A 25,569-nucleotide genomic window follows, 5' to 3' on the forward strand; every position below is an offset into this window, starting at 1 on the left:
ACTACATCTGTTTTGTTTTTTGTCTTTTTTTTTTTTTTTTTTTTTTTTTTTTTTTTTTTTCCTTTTTTTTTTTTTTTTTTGTAGCCTTCAGGGACAGATAAATGTCATTCATTAAATTCTTCATATACTCAGTGGAAGGAGAAAAGCTCCTAGGCAGACTTCTTGTTCTGTCTTCTAAGAACAGCTCCTCCTACATTATCATTTCTCCCTTTTAAAAATATTTATTTATTTATTTATTTTATTTTTTCCCCCTGGAAATCAGTTACTACCACCTTTTCATATTCCTTCTCATAATCTTCAGTATTTTGAAAAACATCTGTCATGGTATTCTATTTCCCTCGAAGGAAAATTTTGGGAAATCTCCAAATATTTTAGAGACATCTTAATTCTTCAGTGTAGTTGGACAGAATTAGTTTATCCTGTCTTCCTTTCACCTACCTAAATGAAGCATGTAGGATTATAGGATCAAAGCCAATATAAGGACATCCTTGGGCATGTGTGCTCATGTCTTGGAAATCTCTATTTAAAAAAATAAAAAATAAAAAAATAAAAGAAATAAGTTTATAGAAAAATGTCATCTATGGAGGCTGAAATGATATTTCCGTAGCAGGGATTATTAAAATAACATGAGCGGTTTCATCTGGAATGCATATCTTTATGTACTGCATATCTTTATTTACTGTATAAACAAAACAAACAACACAGTATTTACATCCCTTGAATCTATGATGAATATAAGTTTTCTCTTTTGACAAATCTATCCTGAACTTTCTGTATTATTTCTGAGTTTGCAAACAAATCTTGAAGAACCACTGACTGCAAAAAATAGCATAACATAACATATGCTTCACAGCATTTCAGTTCTTGGACTGTTCTGAGAACACTGCAAATGGATTTAGGCATAGTCAGAAAATTTCAATTGCTCATTCTAATAAATGACTACTGGAGCTACTTGTGAAAAGACTGTCCTTTACTTTGCATCTTGTCTTTCAATGGCTCTTATTTGTTTAATAATTTAGTCTTTTTTTTTTCTTTTTTTTTTTTTTTAAATTTTTATTAGAATGATATGGGAGGTCAACGGAGCCTAATAAACAAATGGACTACTTTTCTGAAAGCCAGGCTTGTGTGTTCAATACCTGGTCCTGAAGGAGCTGACACACATTTTGATGAGCTGCGTAAGTTGATTTATCTTTACTAGCTTATTTTGTCATCAGATTTGCTTGTGATTCCTTTTTTCTTACTATTCTTTACAGAAGTACCACATCTTATTCTGATTTTATTGATTTTTCCAAGCAGTACTGGCAATATCTAAGAAAAACAATTGTCATAGGCAATCTGAGAGGAACTGACGGTTTTATATGTTGGCCGGACTCTACCATTAGAGAAATGCCTTCCTTGGGTCCTGGTCAGGGGTGCTTCCAAGAAACCTCCTACTTTGATTCATCCCTCTGATTACTATCCATTAGTGATTTTTCAGGTCAGCAGTGATGAAGTCACTGAGAGTAGCTTGAGAAATATCCAGAGGGACTTCAGAGCATTGGGGTGGTTAGGTGATGGAGCAGGATTACAGGCGGTGTTCTCCTTTATCCCCTCAATAGCAGTGAGGGTTACTGAGAGGACCAGGAAAACCCATCTCATAAATATGTATCTGAGAGGCTAGTGCAACTGCAGGATTTTATTTATTTATTTATTTACTTATTTAACATGGGACAGGTGGCCAAGACCAATGGCATCTTGGCTTGTATCAGAAATAGCGTTGCCAGCAGGAGCAAGGAAGTGATCGTTCCTCAGTACTCAGCTCTGGTGAGGCTGCACCTTGAGTGCTGTGTTCACTTTTGGGCCACTCACTACAAGAAAGACACGGAGGCCCTTGAGCGTGTCCAGAGAAGGGCAACAAGGCTTTGAGGGGTCTGGTGCACAAGTCTTATGAGGAACTGCTGAGGGAACTGAGGTGGTTTAGTCTGGAGAAGGGAAGGCTCTGGGGAGACATTATTGGTCTCTACAGCTACCCAAAGGGAGGCTGCAGTGAAGTGGGTGTCAGCCTCTTCTCCCATGTAACTAGTGATAAGACTAGAGAGAATGGCCTTATGTTGCTCCGGGGGAGATTCAGGATGGATGACAGGAAAAACTTCTCTGAAAGAGTGGTCAGGTGCTGGAGTGGGCTGCCCAGGGAGGTGGTTGAATCACTGTCCCTGGAGGTGCTCAAAGAATGTCTAAATATTGTATTAAGAGGCATCTTTCTGTTGGGAGTTATTGTCAGTAGTGGATGGTTGAACTGGATGGATGATCTTGGAGGTCTTTTCCAACCTTTTTGATTCTATGATTTTATGATTCTATCTTCACCTTTAATCTGAAGTCATTGATTATAACTTGAATTAATCTTATTAGAATTATGATGTTTATAACTCCCCAAGCTGGAAAGTGAAAATCTGGTTTTGCTATCTGCAAAGGGACAAATGACAGAATATTGGCTCAGAGTAACTCATAAGAAAGTAATCAAAAGCAACATTCTATTTTTGCAAATCTCAAAACTATAAGTGATAATTGCAGAAATGTTCAATGTTTGTTTACTACTAATAATTGAAAAATGACAATATTTTCCTATTACAGAAGATATATTCTTACTTTCTACAAGAGATGAGAGAAACCCTCTTGTATATGGAGTCTTCACTACAACAAGGTATGTTTTAGAATCATGTTTGACTTTGGAAACAAATGCAGGAGACTTTAATCAGGGATGTATTAATTAATGAACCTCTCAGCTATGATATTCAGGTAATTTAAGTAGAATTTTCATAAAGGAAATGAGTAATTATTTTGTCTTTGAAACTTATGAATTAAATGTACATAAGGTCTAGGAATGCAATAAGAACCATGGAATTATACAGAAAAATTGCCAACACACTTCTCAGTTAAGAGGTAACCACTATACTGGCTCTGTAGCATACATAACCAAATAAAATCTTTACACTGGAATGAGATGCAACATAAGGGCATAATCATAATAGTTGAAAAATAACAAACGGAGCCTACTGATCACTAGAAAAAACAGCAGTCTATCAAATGCTCCGAAAAGCTAACAAGTCCAGGTACTGTCTGAGCAAAACTTAGTCCTGTAATGACAGTTATACATAGTATCTGCAGTTATCAGAGCTGCCCACATGGTCTATTATTTAGCACCACATATATTATAACTCTCAGGTGTAGGACTGATCAAAAATCCTTCAGACTCAGTGGAATTACTGAATTGATTCACTGGATGAGGTGTGCTCTGAAAATGTGCTTACAGTGTGCTTATCAGCCTTTTTTATTCTCAGCTCTGTCTTCAAGGGCTCTGCAGTTTGTGTGTACAGCATGGCAGATATCAGAGCGGTTTTCAATGGCCCTTATGCTCACAAAGAGAGTGCGGATCACCGATGGGTGCAGTATGAAGGTCGTATCCCCTATCCCAGACCTGGTACAGTAAGTGTCTCCTTAATTACATGCTTCTATCTTTACTCAAAAGACAATCATACTTTTCTGCCTTCTATGGACTGTCAATTTACATTTTCCACTCAGGCAGGATGTTTCAAATTATCCTCACAACCCTCTCTCTTCTGTTGAGAACACAGACTTCTACCTACCCTTTTTTCAGTTTATGTATATAAATATGCATTTTCCACTTCTCTGACATAACATTGTGTCCAGACTATTTCCTGATTTTCTCCCTTATTGTGGACTCCTGCTTCCCAGTTCTATTTCTATCTGTTGGGATCACCTCTGAGGCACCAACACTGCATAAAAAGTCAAATTCGTGTTTTTGTGGAGTATTAAATTATGATGAGGTATTTAATCTGGAATCTTGTATTTCTGGTAGCTCTGTTAAAATCCCATTTCTTGAGATATTATCATTGATTATATTCTGTATGTTTGTGCATGTGTTCTGTTTTGATATAAAGTAAGGAGTTAGTTGCTACAGACTTTACGTGATGGAATAAAAGGGATAGAAAGAAAAGTAAAGTTTAATATCTGGAAATACTTCTAAATATGTGATACCCCAGATGCAATGATTAAGCCAAAACAAAGAGGGAAATATTGAAAGAACTTAGTAAAGAACTCTTATCCTACTTTTGTCTTGGTATTAAATTTGGGAAAGCTCAGACATACATTCCCGAGGAACAGAAAAATGGCATTTCCAGAAAATGGTTTTATTTTTGAAGTATCAGGAAAACTTTGAGTAACTCTTGGTACATACAATTTGGAAGAGTGGTGGTTTAACAGTATAGCAACTATGGGATAGTTTTCTTGGTCTAGTGTTCATTCAACTAATTAGTAGTAAGAAGCAAAACAAATGCAGCCAGACTCTGAGCTCCTGAGGTTGGGATGCTGCTAGTACCTTGCCTAGAATCCATCTTGAGCGTATCTACGCTACTTCTCTGACAGCAGTATTACCATTTCTTAAAGTCCTATTATCTAACTTATTTAGCTTTTCATTTCATTCTTTTCCTTGTTCTTCTGTGTTTTCTACATTATCCTTCCCATAGATCCAACTGTTTGGTCCATTCCCAATCTGTCTATGGCATTTGGTCGTCCATAGCACAGATTATGCTCTGTGCTCTGATTTCGTTCTCTTAGCTTCAGGCTGGTGGGAAAGGAAGTCTTTCTATAAAGAGTAAAGCAGCTCTAGCAATTGATTCAGACTGCCTAGGATCTGCACTGCTGGAGCAAATAAGATCCTAATTTAGACACATATGCATCTCTTTCTCATGCAGAATATATGGCACCCCCAGAAAAGAAGATTGCATTTAATTCTTCTAGTATTATTTTTTCAGCATGTGCAACTCCATTACTGATTTAGAAGCGCAGATGCATTTAGTTTTAAGTACAAAAATGGTGCCAGTGAGAACAATAGCTGGTCCCATGGCATCTAAAGAGATTAAAATAACTCTCTTGAAAACCTAACAGTGCCCCATAAGGATGAACACTCAGCACAGATAGACGGGTCATAAGCTCATTGCATTTTTGAGTGTATTAGACATCACATGGTTGAGCTGGGATTCGCAAGGAAGGAAACATCATGCTGGAGCATGTCAGTGCTGATCTTTAGCTCTGATTTGAATATCCATGCTCAACAAGTATTTTCAAAGTTGGAAAGTTTAAAGAAAATGGATATTTTCCGTAATCCACCCCTTAACTCTCTAACTGCTTCCCTTAAGCACTTGATAACAGCTATGAGAAAATAGTCTCATAAAAATCCTCAGGAACTCTGGATTTCTGTAGGAGTTTGTCTGACCACAAGCTGTGAAGGGGAGTGGATGTTGCTGAAACAAGATCTCTGAAGAAAGATATCAGTAATGTTTACCATGTAGATAAGGTAAATTTATTACTGCATTTGTCTTAGTGAGCCGGAATAGTCTCAGATTGAAACAAACTTAAGGCTTGGTGGTTTAAGATAGCATACCCAAAGAAGAATTAGATTCAAGCAATTCATTTTGAAGTGAGCTGGGCCAAATGTCTGTATCTGAGCAGATTTAGGCTGAGATCTAAAAAAGCAACACAGCGCTTGAAGGCAAGGAAAAGAAGCAGCACGCTATGTGCCCACAGAGTGCTGCAGTGTGTCTGAATGTAGAAGTGCTCTTTTGTAAAGATTAATTTCACCACTTCTTGCCAGCTATGGGGTGATTCAGGAATGCTTAGAACAAAGCCAGAGGGATAATCTGTCCATTTCTTAAAGTTACTGGAGCATTTTTGAAATTTAAGCTTTACTTAGTGCTATAGTGTTAGCTACAGCTTAGTGTAGTCAGCACTCTCCCTATTTTCTGTTTCTTGTATTTGAAGCTACTGGCAAAATCTAAAAATGGCATTACTAGGAAATGCTTTTCCTTTGATGTTTTACTTTGAGGGAAGAATTGACTTCCTTTCAGCATTTACACAGAAGCAGGAGACTGCTCACCCTAATTTAACTTGTGGCTCAGCTGCCTTTATCTCCTAAGTAAACAAAGCTGTTCACTATAGAGACTGTGACCACTTTGATATTGAAATTTTGACAAAATGCTTCCTGCGGCAATTTATGTAGGAGATAAACTCTCAACACAGCTGTGATGTCATACCTTGGTGGTGCTGAGCATTGTGCAGGTAATGCAGTGAGGTCTGCCTGCCCTCTGGTGTCTGTGGGACCTCGACTGGGCTGACTGCTACTCAGGTGCTGCACAACATGCAGCTATTCTCTTCAACTTCTCCTGGCAGTATTTAATGGAGATGAGGCTTGAAATCTCTTTCAATTTTGGAAAAGCAAACAAACAAACAAAAAACATGTGGCAGGCAGCGCCTGGTATATACATATAAAAAGGGCTGTATGAAAATCAAGAAAGCTTTTACTTTATCTTCTTGAGCTATTCTAAAATTGGACTAGCGTATCTGCAGCTGTCCCCTGATAACCGATTTTTCTTCCAGTCTTTTAGGGTTTCATCAAGAAAATTATCCTTTGATAAAGGAACCATCAGGCGCTTCCTGTAAAATCTGTCCCTGGGTTCTCAAATAGAGTTTACATAATGTCCTGCCAGTAATCACAGAAGACATTTGAACAAGATTTTCAGTGAAATGTGAGAAAATAACTGTTTTAGCATATTTAAACTTCTGTAAATATTTCAGTATCAGAACACCTCACACTGTGTGTATCCTATTTGGAAATTCTGATGGCATACACAGGAACCATCATCATTTCATTGACAGTGAAAACATGTCACTGTCAGATTTTGAGAGGAATCTCTTTGTTTAAAGATGCAGGTTAACAGTCTGCTCTACCACAGTACCTAGGTATTTAATTGCAGTTCAAGGCAACACTGAATACAGTGAGTCTGTATTTCTAACTAACTAGTCTGAATTTCTAACTAGCTAATTTGCCAAAGGTTCCCCCAAAAAAGATCTGAATGAGCAGAGTAATAATCCTGCATCTAATTGTAGTCTTAGCTACAAGAAGCATCCAGTGCAGTAACCACTGCTTTTCTTCATTTGTATTTTGTATCCCACTTCTTCTCACTTCAGGTCTGAATATGGAGCTCCTGTGTTCTTTTAATTATTTTACTATTTAATGTAATTACTTATTTTTATTCTCTAATTTTTTTTATTTATTTATTTAAAGGTGCTGTATCTTCAGCTCACATTTCTCTGTTGTCTTTTCTTCCCTTTCCTTAGTGAAACCCCTTTGTTTGTTTGGGTTTTTTTTGTTGTTTTTTTGTTGTGTTTTTGTTGTTGTTGTTTTTTCTGCTACCCCAGTGCACAGGCTGATGGAGGTGTTTTGTCCAACCCATTGGGCCTTGGCTGGGCCACTGAGAAATACCGGCTGCCAAAAGCCTCCCCTTGTCCTCACGTCTGGTTAGTTTTGCTGCTTTAATAAGAGTGTGCATAAAGCATTGAGGATTGCACAGGTTTCCCTTGTTATTTTTAGACTTATCTTCCTCTTTCACCTATCTTTTATAGACTGCATTCTTTGCTTCTCCAGTTCCTGTCTCCTTTGATCTCTCCACTGTAAATGGGGCTGCTTAATTAAGTGAAATGTTTCACTTTATAGGCTTATTTTCCTGAGAAAGCCTCCTCCACCTCCTCCTACGTATCAACATGTTTTCTTGAACATTAATCACCTCTCAATTCATTGCAGCCTTTCAAAATGCTGTGAACTCAGTCACCTTTCCAGCTTGTGGAGGTCGGCAGAGAATTGCAGTGTGCCACCTGCAAAGTCAAGTTCGCTCACCTAGCTGCCTCCTGTGGTTATGTACACATTAATGGTTTCTTATGTCAGCCTTTGCTGTCAGCCACACAGGTGTATTAAATGGAAGAGCAATACAGAGAGTTCAGTACAATCACTGGAACAGGATAGAACAAATCTCATACATCCAGTGGGACACCGTCTCTTTGTAAAAAATGTCTCTATTTACTGTGTAGCTCTGATTAGGCTTAGAACACTCAGAAACCAAGTTTTTTCTTCAGAATGACTAAGTCTCCAACATCACATGAGTGTTTAAGCCCCAAGAGTCATTTCTTATCTGCCACCTATGCCACACTCTGAGTTTCTTAAAGTACAAGTATCCAATTGTCTAAGATAGTTCTGCTCATCACACCAGTCATTAGCACTGTATCTTATCCCTCAGTCCTCTGACTCTGCATTTCTCATTGGACTTATAATAGATTCACGGTCTCATAGAATGGCTTAGATTGGAAGGGACGTTAAAGACCGTTTCATTCCAACACCTCTGCCATGGTTAGAGTTGCCAGCAACCAGATCAGGCTGCCGAGGGCCTCATCCAACCTGGCTCTGAACACCTCCAGGGATAGGGCATACCTATTTTCTCTGCAGTCTGTGCCATTCTTCATCATCCTTTATATGCACATAAAGCTCAGTTTGTTCAGAACAGCAGTGACTAGCTGAAGTTTATTCAATTTCTCCACTTTTTGCTTGATAACTATAGCAGAACTCATTTACAGTTTGGAAGACTTTACCTGGAACTGCAGTAGAATGTTGACTTCATGGCTATATTCACTACTTACTGGTTAGATACTTGTACTCTGATGGATAAAGCAAAAATATTGTCAATATTAGTTCCTGGCTATAGTTAGTGCATTCCCTTAGAGGGAGGGTCTGATGCTCCACAGAGCTTTTCAGTGGAAATCTTCTCCCTTTCTGGTTAATGGCTGAGCAACATTCTTACTACTTTTGGCTAAAACAAAACCTACTTATCCCATGAAAAGTGAAACAATTTAAAGAGGAAGGATAGGGGACCTCCTAGGATGGCTGTGGTCTGTGTGCCTGAAACAGAGATGACACCTCCAGCAGAAGAGACACTGAGGTGAAGGCATACAGTTCTCCAAAAACTGAGAGAGATTTAAGAGATGTTTCATTTCTTCATATTTAACATTGGCTACACCAAATGATCCCAAGAGAGTGCCTTATTGATGTGGTGCTTCTTTCTCCTTGCGAAATGAATCAAAATTGCAAGCCTGGACATTGCAAAACCCAACCAGCAGATGCCAGCTTCACTCAGTGTTATTAAGTCCCTGTTGTGCATATAGTCTATGAGCATTTGAATCTATGTAAAGTGGGTCCAATGCTCAGTGTAACAAGTCCCTTGTAAACTGAAGTTTTTGACATGCTTGAAATTGAAACTTTTACAGCTCACAGAAAACTTCACTCTGTTTTGAAATTCTTAGTAGACAACAGCATTGCTGAATTGAAGACACATAATTAAATGAAAGATAGATGTGTTTTTACATACCTTAAAGTTAGATTCCCAAATAATTGTCACAGTTTTAGTAGGTGTTAGATCCTGCAGCTCTTACTGACTTCATGAGCTGGTACTAAGCACTATGCATTTTGGCAAATTGGACGTTTATTTAGGAGCCTAACTTCTGGCACTAGCTTTTGAAAATCCTGGCCAGGATTCCCACATAATGTTAACACAGTCACACTATATATATTGAAAATTGTGTGAGATCTACACACCCAGCACTCTTCTAAGCTGAAAACTTAATGAGTGAAAAGGACAGAAAACCTTACATATGTGAAGCATGAAGTGCTTTTATCTGAGAAAGATTTGCCATAATTCACCACCTCCTGATTCTATTTGGATATAAATAAAAGGTGAGAGAATAAAAAGACTTTTTTGTTTCTTTTAAGATTATCTGGGTTTAGGACTCAGTCCAGGTGGATTATTGTCAAAGTGAGCTCACACCAAATGCACTGGAAAGGCTTTACATTACTACTTATTTGATTCTTTGAAAGTTTTGTGCCATGGCATTTATATAGCAGTTGAATAGAGATGTCCTTAGCACTTCTATCTCTGTGTCTATTTTGTTGATTTGTTTTAGTTACTTATTTTTCATTTTTGAACACGTACATTTCTATAAAGCTATCATTCATGAAAATGAAGGCCTAAGCAATCTTTAAGAATTAATGGAATGGTGAATGTAGTTCTCACAAGATTCTTATCTAGCAGTACTGATTTTACTAATTTAAATTTTCTTGATGACATCTATCTAAAAGAAAAGCATCAAATCTGAGCCAGTTGTTTAGATTTCCATGTCAGAGGTAAAGAGACAGGCACTTCCTTTGTGCAGCTCAAACATTCAAGACAAGAATCTAGGTCAGGTGAGAAGAATCCCACCCCTGTTGCAAAAGCAGGAGATGAGATAGCATAATGGTATTGTAAGAACTTTTATGGAGCCAGATTCTTTTGTAGTCCACATAAAGCAGTCCTGCCAACCTAATCCTGTGACATTTGATATAAATGCAAATCTCTTATTGTCTGCAGTGGGAGATGTCACATATCTGAGACAGCATCTGGTGCTGATGGTGTGAATAAATGTGAACTGGGCAGAGAACACCGATATCACTATCACATATGACGTTCAGCAGGATATGAACTCACATTTTCAGAGGTGAAAGGCTGCTTCACTCACCCACTTGGACGTGCAGCCTTTATCATCATGCATCCTATTGATTGCTATGAAAGGAAACATGAGCCTACAGGAATTGTTCTGTAGTGATGGGTGGACACACAGCATTGAACAGCTGCCTGAGGACTTTGCCAAAGGTTGACCCAAATTAATTTTTCATTCCCTTGTTCTGTCCATCGTGCCATGCAGTTAGTGATGCCTCGGGAAATAGCACCCTTGGCCAAACAAAACAGAATCACACCTGCCCAGCTGTTCATACTGCTCATGGGCTTTTAGGAGGTGATCCAAAGCCCATTAAAACAATTGGAAAAAGTCCTGTTGATTTGAGTGGATCTTTGGAGCAAACCCTTAGTCCTTATTTTCACCGAACTACTTGTATAGGCTAGCAAAAATTTCCCTGTATTATGCAAGGTAGGGTTTCCTTTAACAGCTTTGTAGTTCCATATTGATAGAGATTTTATCCTAGTAGTTTGTAGAGGGTGAGGTCATTGCTTTTCTCTTTCTCTGCTGATACATTTTTTGGCAAAAAATCTAGGACATATCTGTGATCCGTGGGGCTACTCCCATTTTATAAACAAACGAGTTTCTGGGATTGAACTGTAAACAGGAGAGCAATCAGTGTGCATGGCTGGGGAAGGAAAGAAGAGTGATTTTCTTTCTCATCCTATGTAGAACAATCTGATGCATGATTTTATCCAAAGGCAATTAAAGAATATAGATTTCTGTTGATTTCAACAAACTTTGATTCAGCTCCTGCAAAAATAAATGTGTTTTTGAAATCAATAGGATTTTGGAGGTCAGATTGTGACAGAAGGGGAAAAGATTGAGATCTGGCTTGGATAAGGAGAGACAGGTATTTCTGAAGTAACATTTGTGCAACAGGGGCACACATTGTTTCTTTTTGTGTAGATTCTGTGTTGTCTGAATCATATCTCTGGTACCACAGCTCACGTATTTATTTATTTATTTTCCAGGTCTAAAATCTACTTTTTCTTGTTGGGGGAAACACCCTTTCTGTAGTGTCTTGTATCTTTTGCTATGTAATATGAGATCATGCATTTCCTTGCGAAATTGTTAAACTGTTACTGCTGTCTTCAAAAAACAATTAGACTACAGCCCACCTCAAGGATATAAGCTTGCAAAACCTTTAATTTCTGAAAGCACAGCAGGAAACCAAATATGGGAGGATGCACGCAGCATGCCGGAGGGTGAAGTTCTTATGGAAAAGCTAGCATGAAACCTCTAGGGATACCTCACTGCAATATATATTTATAAATGAACTATTTTATTTATTTATTTATTTTTCAGTAGGACTTTCTTCTTTGTCTACTTTGGTACCTGTATTAACTTGACTTTGTTCTCTTGCTGTTTTTTGTTGTTGTTGTTGTTGTTGTTTTGCTTTGTTTTGTTTTGTTTTATAGCCATGCATTCCATTGTATATTTGGAAAACATTTGGATTTATCTCAATTTAACTTACTCACTGTCTGTGGATAAACTTTTAAAGCCACTAGTTGATTCAGGATCCTAATCTCTACTTTCAATTAAACACTGTGGAATTTTTATGAAGACTAGGAGACTTAACTGTTCTGGAAATAGTGTTAAGCAAGTGGGTACTCTAACAGAATCTCTCATTTCTGTAGATAGCCATCAAAATCAATCCACACGAGGTCTAGAAAATAAGTTACAGTCTCTTAAATCACTCAAGCTGCATTCTTACTAAATAAAGCCAGAGGGCAAGTTCAAGCACAGACCAGTATTCACAGTACTGCTTAAGGTTGGCATGGGCTGACTAGCATCCTCCCAGGCAGTGACACGGCATTTGAAACCTGAAAGAAGGAATGGTCCAGTCTGGTCCTGAGCCTGAGAGGCAGCTTTGGTACTCGTGGCTGAAGTTGAATGTCTGTGAGAAGGAAGTCTGCCAGAAATGAAAGAGGAACAGGCTCAGCCTTTGTCACTGTATGTGCTGTTCTTAATAAAAATGTTTTGGATAATGTCAAACCTTACATACTGGAACAAATCCTAACCTCAAGCTCTAAACTTGCACCATAGGTAGAATATCTGTCAAGCTGGAGATCTGTAGAAATGAGCAACGAAGAAAGACTGTTGAGCATCTTCATTGCAAATCTTAACTTTCTCCCAGAGCACTACAAAAATACAATCACATTTCTTTCCTCACAGATTGTCCTATGGCTCCACCTGGCACAAAATACAGGGATTGCTTTGAGTTAAAAAAACAGCAGTGAGCAGCTTATATGCAAAAATGTGTAATCAGATGGATTGTCGAGTTCTTATAATTATCTGTACTGCCACACTAAGGCATCTAGGTGTCTCCATATTAAAAAGAGAAGATTTCCTAGACTCAGATTAGAGATCTGGTGCTGGATGCAGGCAGCTGTGAAAAGGGAAGCAGACACAGCGGAGCATAAGCATGACTGACCTTGCAACTAAGTGTTGCTTGGCTTACTCACCTGAAAAATGGAAGGGAGAAGTTTGAAGGTTACAAGGGATACATGTTTAAGAGTTGTTTTCAAGCAGTATATGTGAGAATCATGCTGCAATTAAGCACAAATTTACATATAAGCAAAAGAAACAGCTGAATTGATTAGGTGGTCAGTATGGGTCTAACAGAATTGGGAGCCAACTCTAGCAGTAAGTGAATGACTCTGGTGAAATGTACAGGGGTTTTCTCATTGTAGCAGTATTCTGGACCCCAAAAGAGAATGAGACTACATTTTTCAAAACCATAGAAAAGGATGCTGCAGCTGTGAGTTTGCACAAGGGTTTCAGCCATGTGAATGAGTTGAAAAAGTCACTTCTAATAAATAATGAGTTGAAGGAATTATCTGGCATCTGGAGAATCTGCCTTTATTACAAGAAAAATAAATATGAGGTGTAGGATTCACAGTTTACCAGAAGCTGTGGCCTCTGATTACCAGCACTATATAATGTCTATAAAAAGGAGCACAGCTAAAGCACTTGCTAGTGTCTTTCTTCAGCAGTTTCTCTGGGAATATTTCCCCAGAGAAATTAAGCGCTAGTTGAACATGGGCTCCCTGCCCACAAGGCAGAAGCTCAGCCTCAGTACCAGAAGCATGTACCCTTTTCCAATCACACCAGAGCAGGGATCTGGTAGCAGCATTTCTGCTTATGTTTCTCTTGCTCATTTTTGTACCTGATTTTTCTCTTCTTTTTCTATGCACAAAATTCTTTGATTTTGATGAAGGAAATGCAGTGAGCAGTAAATAGAGCCCGCTCTTTAAATACTCAGGATTATCCCATGGAAGCCAGAGGAGGGCACTCTAGACTTGTTGTTGAAAGTCCATTATAAGAGCAAAACTATTTTATTCAGCAGATTGCAAATTTAACCTTACACAGATATTTTTGTCTTGAACTGAAGAGCTAGCTTGTGTGTTAGCTCATTCATTTCTTCCTTCAGTCCAGATTTGATTTCCTTGTCTTGTAAAATATCTGAAGTGATAATACTCCCATGAGTGAGGCAGGGATTGAAGAGGTGAAATTCTTTGCAGATGTACCAATCTCATCATGTGAACCTTTTGGATTTACAGTGATGCTTTTGAAAAAAGAAGTACAGGAGAAGAAATGCTGCTTTTTGTTGAGAAGAAGCACTGGTCAACCTGATATCCGGTTGATTTTACAAGCATTCTCACAGAAAATCTGATTTCTAAAAGAATATAGATTCAGTCCGTAACTTACAAAGAAGACCAAATTTCTAAAGTGGTCTATACCAATAGCATCTGTTATAGTATTATATACAAATAGTTCCTATTTTTAAAAAGAAACAAACAAAGAAAAAAGTTATTTTCCTATATTATTAGATTGTTTATGGCTGAATTTTTCTGTCTCAAATATGTGTTGAAAAAAAAAAGGTTGAAGTGCATCTTTGTGCATGGGTGGATGTATTACTTGAATGTTAGTAATAAGGATATATTCTTATTACTGATTACAGTGGTGTGAGTGTTAAGGCACGTCTCCACCTCTCTTCAGAAACACTTGTAGGTGAAGAAACAGAAAAGAACTTGTATTTGTTCTTAAAAGCCATTTGGTGATAAAATTAAAAAATTACACATAGCTTTTAAGTAGTTTGTGTTAGTAGACTGGTAAATACAATAAATATAAGTTATTAGTATTTCATCCAACATCAAACATCTCTTTTCTTATGCAGTCTTCTTTTCCTTACTGTCTTATAAAAGCACTTAATCTCCCCTCTAACTTATAGTTTATGTTATCAAAATGTCTGACTGAGAAAGGAGAAAAAAAAAAAAAAAAAGAAAGAAAAAGAAACAGCAAAAAAAACTGCAGGATTTTGTCTTCAAATCTTGTGTATATTGATCTGTAGGCAGGTTCTGGTGTGGGCCTAAAACTAACAGAAATGGAATATATGTAATTCTGAGTAGTAGGCGTAAGAACAGGTGAAATGAAACAAATTATCAAATTGTGGATAGTTTTGAATGGAGAATAGGTGGGAGCAGGATTAAGGAAAGTGAAGATGAAGGAGAAGCACCTTTTGGAGAGCGAAAAAAATTAACAGAGAAGAGAGTGGAGAAGTGAGGAAGAAAATGGCCATTTGAAGAACTGGGAAGCACACACTAGAAGCAAATGCTGAGCTTCCCAATGTGCTTTCCCACTTCCAGACAACATTGAGCTTGTTCAATTGTGAGTCAAATTTCATTTCAACTTCTAAATGTTACTAGACATATAGAAAAATAAAAACAACAAAGCAACAACAACAAAAAAACAAAAACAAAAACAAGTCTACAGTGACTAAAGTCTTACTGTGTGGAAATCAACTAAAATTACACTCTTATTTAAGCATCTAGAGAAGTGTCCTGCTTTTCAGGGTTTCTGAGATAAGGAGCTAGGAGATATGACTTTCTGTAGGTATGGTAAAGGGAGGGTAGTTGGACTAGATGATCTTGTAGGTCCTTTCCAACCTTGTGATTCTATGATTATATGAGGAGCTGGATGGAGCTCTCATGATTTCAAAATGAATAAACAGCTTTCCTGATACACACAGAGATACCTGCAGATTTGTTGTATTTCTTCCCTGCTATACATCTTGATCTATTTTTTTCTTTCTTTCAGTGTCCAAGTAAAACCTATGATCCACTCATAAAATCTACCAGAGATTTTCCTGATGAAGTCATTAGCTTTATAAAGCGCCATCCCCTGATGTACAAGTCTGTTTACCCGCTGACGGGAGGACCAGTGTTCACGCGAATCAATGTGGACTATCGGCTGACTCAGATTGTGGTGGATCATGTCATGGCAGAGGATGGTCAATATGATGTTATTTTCCTGGGAACAGGTAGGAAAGGACTTCCATTATTGTTCTGCACAGATCCTGCCCTCTAAAGGCTCTTCTAGTCTAGCAGGTCCTGAATAAAACTGTTAACATATTTTTCCTAAGCTTACAGCTTCAGAAAGCATTTAGATGCCCTTATTTGTATGATGGGACTTCATAAAACTGTTAAAATTAGATTAATTTGTAATCTCAAGACACTTACACTGAAATTTAGACTAAAATTAAGATTTTAATGGCTCATGGCCCCAAGGTGATAACCCACTTATGGGTCAGAATAGCTAGATTTTCTTACCCTCTGAGTTCTATTCAGTACTGCTCTTTATGTTACATGGTGATCTGGCTCCAGTTCCCACTGGCAGCACATCAGTAGGCAATTAAAAGAAATAATAAGAATAAGAATAATAACCTTAATAACCTCAAGGATTAATTTCTGTTATCAACTGTGACATGGTGCATCAGCATTAAATCTCTTCTGACACTGAAAAGCTAAGAAAGATTTCAGATGCAGCCTAAAGCAATGATTTCACTTAAATGTATTTAAGAATATTACTGTGCAACATGAGTAGCTCCAAAGAAAAGGACCAGGATTGAACAGAGAAGGACTAAACTACTCTGTCAGGGAAGAAACATGACTTGCAGTTTGTAAGTGGATAACTGTGTACATATTTAGATTTTATGATAGCTACGTTCTGTAAGGAAAAAAGTTTGGTTTTAACATAATATTTAAATTTAAAATCAGTGAATGGACTTCATCTTACAGGATATGACATGCTAAGAATTATTAGCATACCAATTCATAATACTTTTAAAATATAATCCCTGGTCTTATTCCACTGAAATTTCATGTTCTTAATCCACAGTTTGAAGTTCCCTAAATAGTAATAGCTCTGATAAAGCATTTTGCACCATTACATCAAAAAACTTCAGTAACGAGGTCATTGCCATTATCCTTATCTCACAATAGATGAAACAGTGGTATGCGGGGAGGAAAATGTTTGTCCTAGGGTGGCGAGTGAGCTACTGAATTGAGAAACCAAATCTCTGTTTAAATCCTAGTCCAGAGCTTGGATTATGCAGCTTTTTTTTTTTTTTTTTTTTTTTTTTTTTCCTGACCTATGAGCAAATTTGATATCTAAGTGTAGTTTGATAGCTATGGGTACTCTGAAGTGACTTGGGAAAAGGAGTGAATTGCCATAGGGCACCACCTCTTACAAAATGTGGGCTAGCCCACGTGCATCATCACATCCTCAAGCTCAGACAGAGCCTCTTTTGAAACATTTATGTATTTTAGCTCAATTCTCTGCGCAACTCTATCTTCCAAAAGAAGGAGGTGCGAGAGTGCCCTACAATCCCCATAAGTCAGAGTTGGAAAAACACAGTTTTTCCATTAATTACATTACAATGCATTTCCATTAATGTGGCTTCTACTCCCCATCTGCTTGAGAAGGTCAAGAACAAAATTTGCAGAAAATCCTTGCTTCTTTATGAATATCAGAAAAGATGAGTTCACTCATTAAAAACCATGATATATTCCTTCTGTGATTGCAGAGATGCTTTCAGAAGTTTTCTGTTCTCTGCTATTAAGTTCGTCGAAGCAATACAATTACATTTAGAGTATAGCAACCAAAATACTGACAAATTATTACTGGTAGTGTGTCTACCCAACACTGACAGTAACTAATTTTTCATATTGGAGGGTCCCAGTGCATACCATACAGTCACTAGATGGCACTATGCGATATATAGATGCAGATTTAACAGCAGTGCCTTCCTTAAAAGTGAGTTTTCTTTTTCAGGGACACAACATTTTGTTCCATTTTATTCTCTAAATTTGTCTTATTGAAAAAAGGAATTCTAGACTTGAAGATAAAATTTCAAATGTCATATTGAGAGACTGAATACAAATATATGAAATAACTACTAGGATGTTTAGCAGCAGGTAAAAAGGAAACTTGCTATGTGTTTGAATGTATGCAGCCATATTATTGCAGAATTTAGGACAGCAGGCAGTTCAGCACATGCAACCACACTGCTGGGCTTTGTATATACACAGGCTTTGGCAATCACATCCAAAATAATACTATGTCCAATATATAAGGCAAACTGAAATAATTTTAACTTTGATTGGCAATGTGATCTCCTATAGTTTGGAAAAACAAGAATGAAAGTCTAATTCTTTGCCTTACAGTGTATTATTTTCCATCATTTCAGTATTAAAGATAGTGCTTAGGATTAAGCTGTGCTGTGTCATTTCTACGTTGCCCATTACAGCACCCAGCTCACTTTTCTCAGCAGTTTTTAAGGTTTTAGTGTTGTTTTGAAAACTATTTCTGATTAAGGAGTTATGCTGATGAAAATTAATTCTATAAAAATAAAACAGTTTTCTGCTGATTTGATCCTCATTAAATTGGGTCAGATAGGCCACAATTCCAGGTAAAGCAAACATGCAGAAAATTCCAGCTGACATCACAAATGTGTTTGCATATGTATTTATGTAGCAGCAGGGTTAGACCATCTATGCTAAGCACAACAATGCACAGTTGTATTGGCTCAGGCATACTGTAAGCATATTATATAGAGCTATATAAAAAGCAACAGATGCATATAAAGGTAGATGTCATTTGAAGGCTTCATTGGTTTTCTCTTCTTCACAGTTTTTGATGTTTTTTATTTTGTGATCTAAGTTTACAAAATCAGTTTGTTTGTTTTACATACATGTACAATTTGGATAAAATCCTAGAATCATAGAATAACCTGATTTGGAAGGATGATAAGTATCATGGAGTCCAACTCTGAATGTATGAGTCCAACCATGAAATGAAGTAAGAAATGAAGTAGCTGAGACATAATAGTATGTTTCATATGGTGAATGTTGTGAATGTTTGTTTCAGACATAGGCACAGTACTGAAAGCTGTGAGTATCACCAAGGAGAAGTGGACTAAAGAGGAGGTGGTCCTAGAAGAACTACAGATATTCAAGGTAAGCATTAACAGCCACTACATCAATTACTCAGGAGACTGAAAGGCTCAGAATTCCTTTATCTGTATGACTGTTTGCTCAGTGGAACTAGTTTAAAATTCTAGAGGGACAACATGTCAATGTTTAAATGCCTTGATATTCTCTAAGAAAGTCAGTTGGAAAAAATAACAGAAACAAAAGAGCAAGATTTATTGAACTCATAGAAAGTCTCAATTTTTCTGTCTTGTTCTACTTTGCAATCCTATTTTGTGCCTGAGCTGTTTATTATTATTTTATTTTTAATGGTGATATTCCCATTATTTGGCACTGGAATTATTCTTTGCACAATTATAATTTAAAAAACCAATCAAGCAAGAGAACTCACAGATGTAAAAAAAAAATAAAAAAATAAACAACTTTAGGAGTTGAGAACTAAAAGAAAATAAATCAAACTAAGTTTTGATTATCGATGTGTTTTAATTCTTTGATGTGGGCTGACTCAGCACTTTTGACCATTTTGGTTTGGTTATTCTGGCTGAGTGATAGTGAAGCAAAGTCACTAGAGCCCTGCTAATGCCAATGACTTCTTCATAAAGAGAACTTCTGAAAAACCCAAACTTCCTTTCTGCTGTGTAGGCACAAATTCTCATTGACCTCATTGCTTGCAAGGAAGCTTACAGGGATATATCATAGCAGTAGAAAAAATGATATGTGCCTTCCCAACAGATTTTCTTTTCCATTTGGAATTTTCTTCTTCGTTCTTTGTATTCTTACATTGCTTTGCATTCTCTCTCCTATGTGCTTTACAAGGTCATTGTAAGAGTTTCATCCCATGATAAATAAACGAATGTGTATATATCCCTCAGATAGGCCAAAGCCTTTCAAATAGTGTATAAGTTGATACAAGGGCTTGTTGCCAGTCAGTAGGTTTTGTAGATTGCATGAATTAAAGACAAAAAAGTTACGGGAGGCATTCCTGGAGGAATGAATATAATGAGTTTTGTTGCTTGACTTGTTTGTTTCAGTTTTGCTTTAATATTTGTTTAAAACAAGTAAATCGATCTGCAATTTTATATACATTTCAGAAATGTGAAGTTCTGTTCTCATTTTATTAACAATATGGAAGGTGTGAACTAATGAACTTTCCTAATTTGTTTTTCAGCACCCTTCATTTATCTCAACCATGGAGATTTCTCAGAAGCAGGTAATCACAAAGCCATTCAATTACTGCAGGATATATGGTACACTGAACAGTAAGCCTGTTGTTAGGTGTCCTCTGTTACTTATTGGTCAGACTTTCCATGGGTAGCTCTTAAAACTTTTCTGGAAAGAAGAGGGCATGTTAGAACTTTTTTCCCTGCCTAATTCACATTTGCTTACAAACAGTAATTTGTGTACCCAAACTGGTAATTATTCATGGAAACAAATCTTTAGTCATATGGTTGTGGGATTTGTGAATGAACTCACTGCACATTTGTTTTCTGAGCACTAGAAATTCTTGTCTCTTTACAGTGTAGCAATAAATTATTAGTAGAATTATTGTTGTTATTTTTATGTATTAGCAGTGAAGAGAGCTTAGGGCCTCATTCGACTTAACATTGTATGTGCAAAGCCTGCAAACAGACCCTCCTCTAAATCTGAATCGGGGTGGTCCCTCCTGGTGGGTCCGGTCCCAGCTGGAAAGCCCTATGGGAAAGGGCTTCAGGGCATCTCCAAGCTCTGAGATGCCTCTGTGTAAGCTTGGGAGGCATCTACGGAGGTGGCTTCAGCAGTATGCACCAAATATAGGAGGTATTCTGCCATGCAGGCATGCAGAGAACAGCTGGGTCCTGTCTTCCCTGAAAAGAAGGTGGCAAGCCAGCTGGAAGTATAGCATTGAGCCAGCTCTGGCTCAGCAGTAAGCACTTGGACCACCCTTGTCTCAATTAGTGATCCACTCACACACTGGGAAGAGGTGAATAATGTTATCCCTATACTACCTAAGCATCAGGAGTGGAAGATGATATTTTATTCACACAAAGTCATCTCTAGTTCTTGGATTGATAACATCATGGCTTGCCAGCCCCTTTATTTAAAACGTATTTATAAGCCCCTCTCACCATGCACTGCTTCAGTGGTTTTATTTTTGACACAGCACAAAGCTAAAAGTGTAAGGGTGTTGAGTGCTGATGTCTTTCCAAGACAGCAGTGTGTTTACCATTAGGGTTTGTTGGGGACTGCCCAGTTCACACTGAGCCCTGGAGCCCTGAGAAACAGTTTACAGTAAAGGTGTAATTCTTTCTGTTTTGTTTCTTTTCTTTCTTTTTTTTTTTTTTTTAAATCTGGGGCAAGGCTGAAAGTGTGCAAGTGTGGCACTGAAGAAGAGCCAGGCTACTTGGAGAATGATCCTAATTCATTTGTTTTGCCTGATTTGCAGCAACAATTGTACATTGGTTCCAGGGATGGATTGGTTCAGCTCTCTCTGCACAGATGTCACACGTATGGGAAGGCTTGTGCAGACTGCTGCCTTGCCAGAGACCCATACTGTGCCTGGGATGGAAACTCCTGTTCTAGATACGCCCCCACATCTAAAAGGTAAGAAAAAAAGTACCACATGATGTAAAATATCTTATTTCTTGTAAGAATTGTAGAGGTTTGCAGTAAGAATGTACCACTTTTTTTCCTTTTTTGGGGGGAATTTTTTTTTGGCTACTTTAACCCACCATGTCATTAGCCTTAAAATTTGATCAAACTCTGGCCATGTTTCTCATTTTCTGCTCAAAAAGATGAGAAAACAACATAGCATTGTTTAAGTGTGTATTGCAGTGACTTGACTTCTTCAGCTAAGATAATAAATCCAACACTTTCCTTTTTTATGCTGAGTGCTTTAATGCATGAGATTCTCAGGTCGAGTACCAAGTTGTGACAATGGAAGAGAGATGTGAGAAACTCTCTTAAACTTTTGCTTTTTGCACAGTGAACAACAGTATTTATAAAGCAGATTGCCTTACTATAAGTCTATTATTCTAGAATAATCAGTAATGAAGTGCAGTGAGCTCAGTAAAAGAAATGCATTTAGCTCTGTGATCTAAACAAACTTTTCCTATCTGATTTAACTAACTGATAAAGCAGCTCTCTCTTAAATTGTATTTATGATCTGAGCCATGAGAGGGAGACAGAGATTTAAGCAGTGAGACTGGGCCATGCCAGGAGCAGCTTTTCCACAGTGACAGAAGCAATATCTAAACTTTCTGTCCACATCATCTGGGGGAGCAGCATCGATCTGCATGGAGGAAGAGCATGCTGCAGACTCTGGTGGTGAAGTTCATGAGCTGTTGGTTCAGCTTGGGATGTGCCTGCTGGAATTTTGGTCTGATTTAGCCAGAGTTCTGAGCTGGTTGATTGAACTGGAGTCCACAGCCTCCTCATTCCTCTTTGCATGAAGCCTTCCTGACAGTAATTCTTGTAGTGAGGGTCAGAGGTTGCAGGCTGAGCTCAGTCTCTGGAACAAGATTTTCTTGCTCAGGGGCTGCAGCGCTGGAACCTAAGCAATTAGACAAAGCATTGAAGTTAATGAGTCATGGGTTATTGTGTCATGGTGTCAAGGAACTTTATGTGTTTTCCCTCAAAGCCAAAGCAAACTAAATTCAGAAAAGCATAAATGAAAGGAGAAAAGCAAGTGTTCAGGCTCACTGCAAAGTTAGTCACACGTGAGGCTTGCTGAAGCCTGAGGTGGGCTGGGACACATAGATTGATGGTCCACACTTTTCAACAGATGTTCATTTGATGGGTAGGCCAAAAGTCTGTGAGTCCCAAACAAGGGATGTGTGGCCAGCTTTGGGAATCCTCTAGTAGATCAGTTGGATATTTTTCTTCTGCTGAGCAGCCTTTGCTTCCATCATGCCTACGGTTTTTACTACAGCTTGGCTTTGGGAAGCCGTTCTCCTGCTGAGCCATCACTCTGTAGATGTGAGGTCCTACTTCAGTGTCACTGTGAGAAAGGGAGTTCCTCCCTGAGTCTCCAATTGTTCTACTGAAAAATTAAAAAATTATGTTTGTACCTCTTGGGAGATAAATGCAATCATCTACAGATGACAAGTTGTGGGTTTTTTTAAATATTATTACACAAAGTCACAATGAGTTTAAGTAACACACAGACATTACTGAGCTAGTTTACTGTGAAATGGTCTCAAATCTTTGACTTAAGTTCTTTTTCAATCCATACGGATGAAAGACAGTCAGATTTAACTTATTTATTTATTTATTGTTACCAAAGTAAAATATAAATTTTCTACCCTCATTTAAGTGGTTGATTTACTGGCCAGTATCACCTTGAGCTGATCCTGGGCTCATGTTTTATTATTACCTGCTGAAGCTTAGATCTTTTTCATGGCATAGAGCATGAAAGATTTTTCCAGAGATTTACAATACTGTCCACACACCAGGACACCTATATCTGGAGCAGACTCTTAGAGCAAGTTTAACTAGACTCTTAAAGCAGGTTTTTCTCCCACTATATGGCACATTATTTATTCTAGAAAGACTTCTTTCTCTCTTTTGTTGTTTTTTTTTTTCTTTCCAACCCTTTCCCCTCCCAGTGGTTTTCCCAAATCACAGGCCCTTTCTCTTGATGTCAATTGTACAAATCTCTCTAGGCCACATGCCGCTTTGAGGGTGAAGCTGGTTTTAGTTAAGACTGTAATTGGCAGCAGTAGGGTGGGAGCAATGTGCCTTCACATCTGCTGAACTCCTCTGCATTTTGCTGTTGAATTCCAGCAATTATGCCTGAAGTGTTACAAGTTTTCATGCTTTTCCCATAGGAGAGCCAGAAGGCAAGATGTCAAATATGGAGACCCTGTCGCACAATGCTGGGATGTGGAAGACAGTGAGTATTTTGGACCATTAAAATAGCTGTCTTTACTGTGCTTCAGATACATTTCTCAACCCACACTTAAACTCCCAGAGCCAGGCTAGTTAGGAGAGAGCCAGATCAGGTCAGCACCCATGGATCCCATGTGGCCACCATCTCCAGCATCATACAAGGGGAAGAAAAATATTGCACACATCACCCCAAGCAGCCACCAGCATCTCTGTTAGTAGAGAAATAGGGGAGACAATCTCCTGGGGAAACCCTCAGGTATGACAGCAGAATATACTATCTTTTCCTCTTTGCCCACATGGATGCAAGTCCCAGGACCCGGCTCCAGCTGCCAAAGCAGCCACTTCCTCTCTCCACGGCTTCTTAAGTACTCCTGTTATTAACAAGAGCATACACTCCCTCCTGTCAGCTCCCCCCTCCTATTCCCGCACCCTCTTTGGATGCCAAGAAGTCTGGCTTGCTCCTTTGGCAGCTGCAGCAGCTCCCTTGCAGTGTGCACTGTCAGTATGAAATCCTGAGGTTATGCAGCGATCTCTGCGGCAGCATAAAATAAATGAAAAGTATTCAAAACCAAGTTTGGGTTTGTCTGGAGCTTGCACAGTCAGTTATTAATGTGAACAACCCAGTCAAAACAGTATTGATAGTATCGTTGTGCTCAAATTTTGATCTGGGAAAAGCACCACTTTCTATTGATCTCTGGTGAATTTCATGCTGCGGTGGTACTGGATGCCTGCCGTAGATCTCGGCATGAGCCCCTGCAGAAATCAGAGCTGCTCACCACAGGATCAAAGCCTAAAGCTGCTGCACAGTATAGAGGACTCTGACTGTACATGTGTACATGCGGACATAGTAAAAAAGTCAGAGTAAAGTCTCATTTCCATCAAAGTAAATGGCAAAACTCCTGTTCATTCCCCTAAGGCCAGAATTTCTCCACTTTCTGCTTTACGAGTAGAGGTATCTGAGGCTGTGCAAAGCTCAAGGTTATAGAAATGCTAGTAGGAAAGGCTGACAATGTCACAGTTTCCTGGAAGGATAGCTAGATGCTGGAAAAGTCAGTTTTCCTACACAATGCAAAATGTCTTCACATGTAAATTGGTATTCATCTTTTGCCAGGATACAGCAACCCCAACAGAAATTTTACCCAGCTGAGGACAACCCCTGTGTGCCATAAAACTATAAGGTTGACCTGTGCCACTTTAGGTTCTTGGCTTATTTATGCTATTTGTGATAATTAATATAATGTCCCAAAAACCTACTTAAATTCAGTTCTCCACTGTGTAGAATTCTGTCCCAGAGACTGCATTGGCTGCATGAAATTATTTGGCTCTACAGAAATCTCTGTGGCACAGTGAAATGAAATAAAAGCATTTAATGCAGAGAGCTTGAATTTCTGTAGCTTTCATACATATTTGTACTATATAGAAAAAAAGAAATCAATCCAAAACTGTATCCATTTTATTGTTGAGATAACTTTTGATTTAGGAGACAGCACTGCTTTCACCTTCCTCTGTGTTATTTGCAGGGTGTAAGAAACAGCTTTTGTCTGATGATAAGGCAGATAAGACATGAAGAAGGAAAGAGATACGGACTTGCAGAGATTAGAAATGCTCAGGTCTACCAGCTGCCAAGAAAGAATGCAGATCTGCTTGTGTACTTCAGTGTTTGGTCTGAAACATGTTAACATGGTATTTCAAGTTGTGCTGAAGAGAGGCAAACTTGACTTTAACCCTGCAACTCCTTTAAAATGTTTAGGAGGAACAAACCAGACCTTACAGTCTACCTCTAGCATTTGCTCAATCTCTCTCAGGTTTACTAGTTGCATTACATAAAGGAAAAATACAGGTCAGATTTTAAATTCCTCAAATGTGAAAGCCTCCACTTTAAAATGGAGCGAGCTCACGATTTAGGTTTTATTGACCTCCTTAAAAAACAGTTGCACTGGAGGAAGGTTAGCAGCTGCCTCTAAATCCTCATAGTTATAGTTTAAGCTAAAAGTTAAGT

General features: G+C 38.2%; 1 protein-coding gene across 1 annotated transcript in view; it reads left to right on the forward strand.

Moving 5' to 3' along the window:
• SEMA3D (semaphorin 3D) overlaps positions 1 to 25,569 on the forward strand; it is a 137,908-nt gene that overhangs the window by 100,571 nt on the left and 11,768 nt on the right. Inside the window, 8 exon segments of the mRNA XM_015875912.2 lie at positions 1,061 to 1,175; positions 2,611 to 2,680; positions 3,318 to 3,462; positions 15,532 to 15,754; positions 18,643 to 18,731; positions 19,873 to 19,914; positions 21,127 to 21,284; positions 23,510 to 23,574. Of these exon segments, the coding sequence (XP_015731398.1) occupies positions 1,061 to 1,175; positions 2,611 to 2,680; positions 3,318 to 3,462; positions 15,532 to 15,754; positions 18,643 to 18,731; positions 19,873 to 19,914; positions 21,127 to 21,284; positions 23,510 to 23,574 (907 nt within the window).

The sequence above is a fragment of the Coturnix japonica genome, chromosome 1 (genome assembly GCF_001577835.2).
Source record: "Coturnix japonica isolate 7356 chromosome 1, Coturnix japonica 2.1, whole genome shotgun sequence".
NCBI classification, from domain to species: domain Eukaryota; kingdom Metazoa; phylum Chordata; class Aves; order Galliformes; family Phasianidae; genus Coturnix; species Coturnix japonica.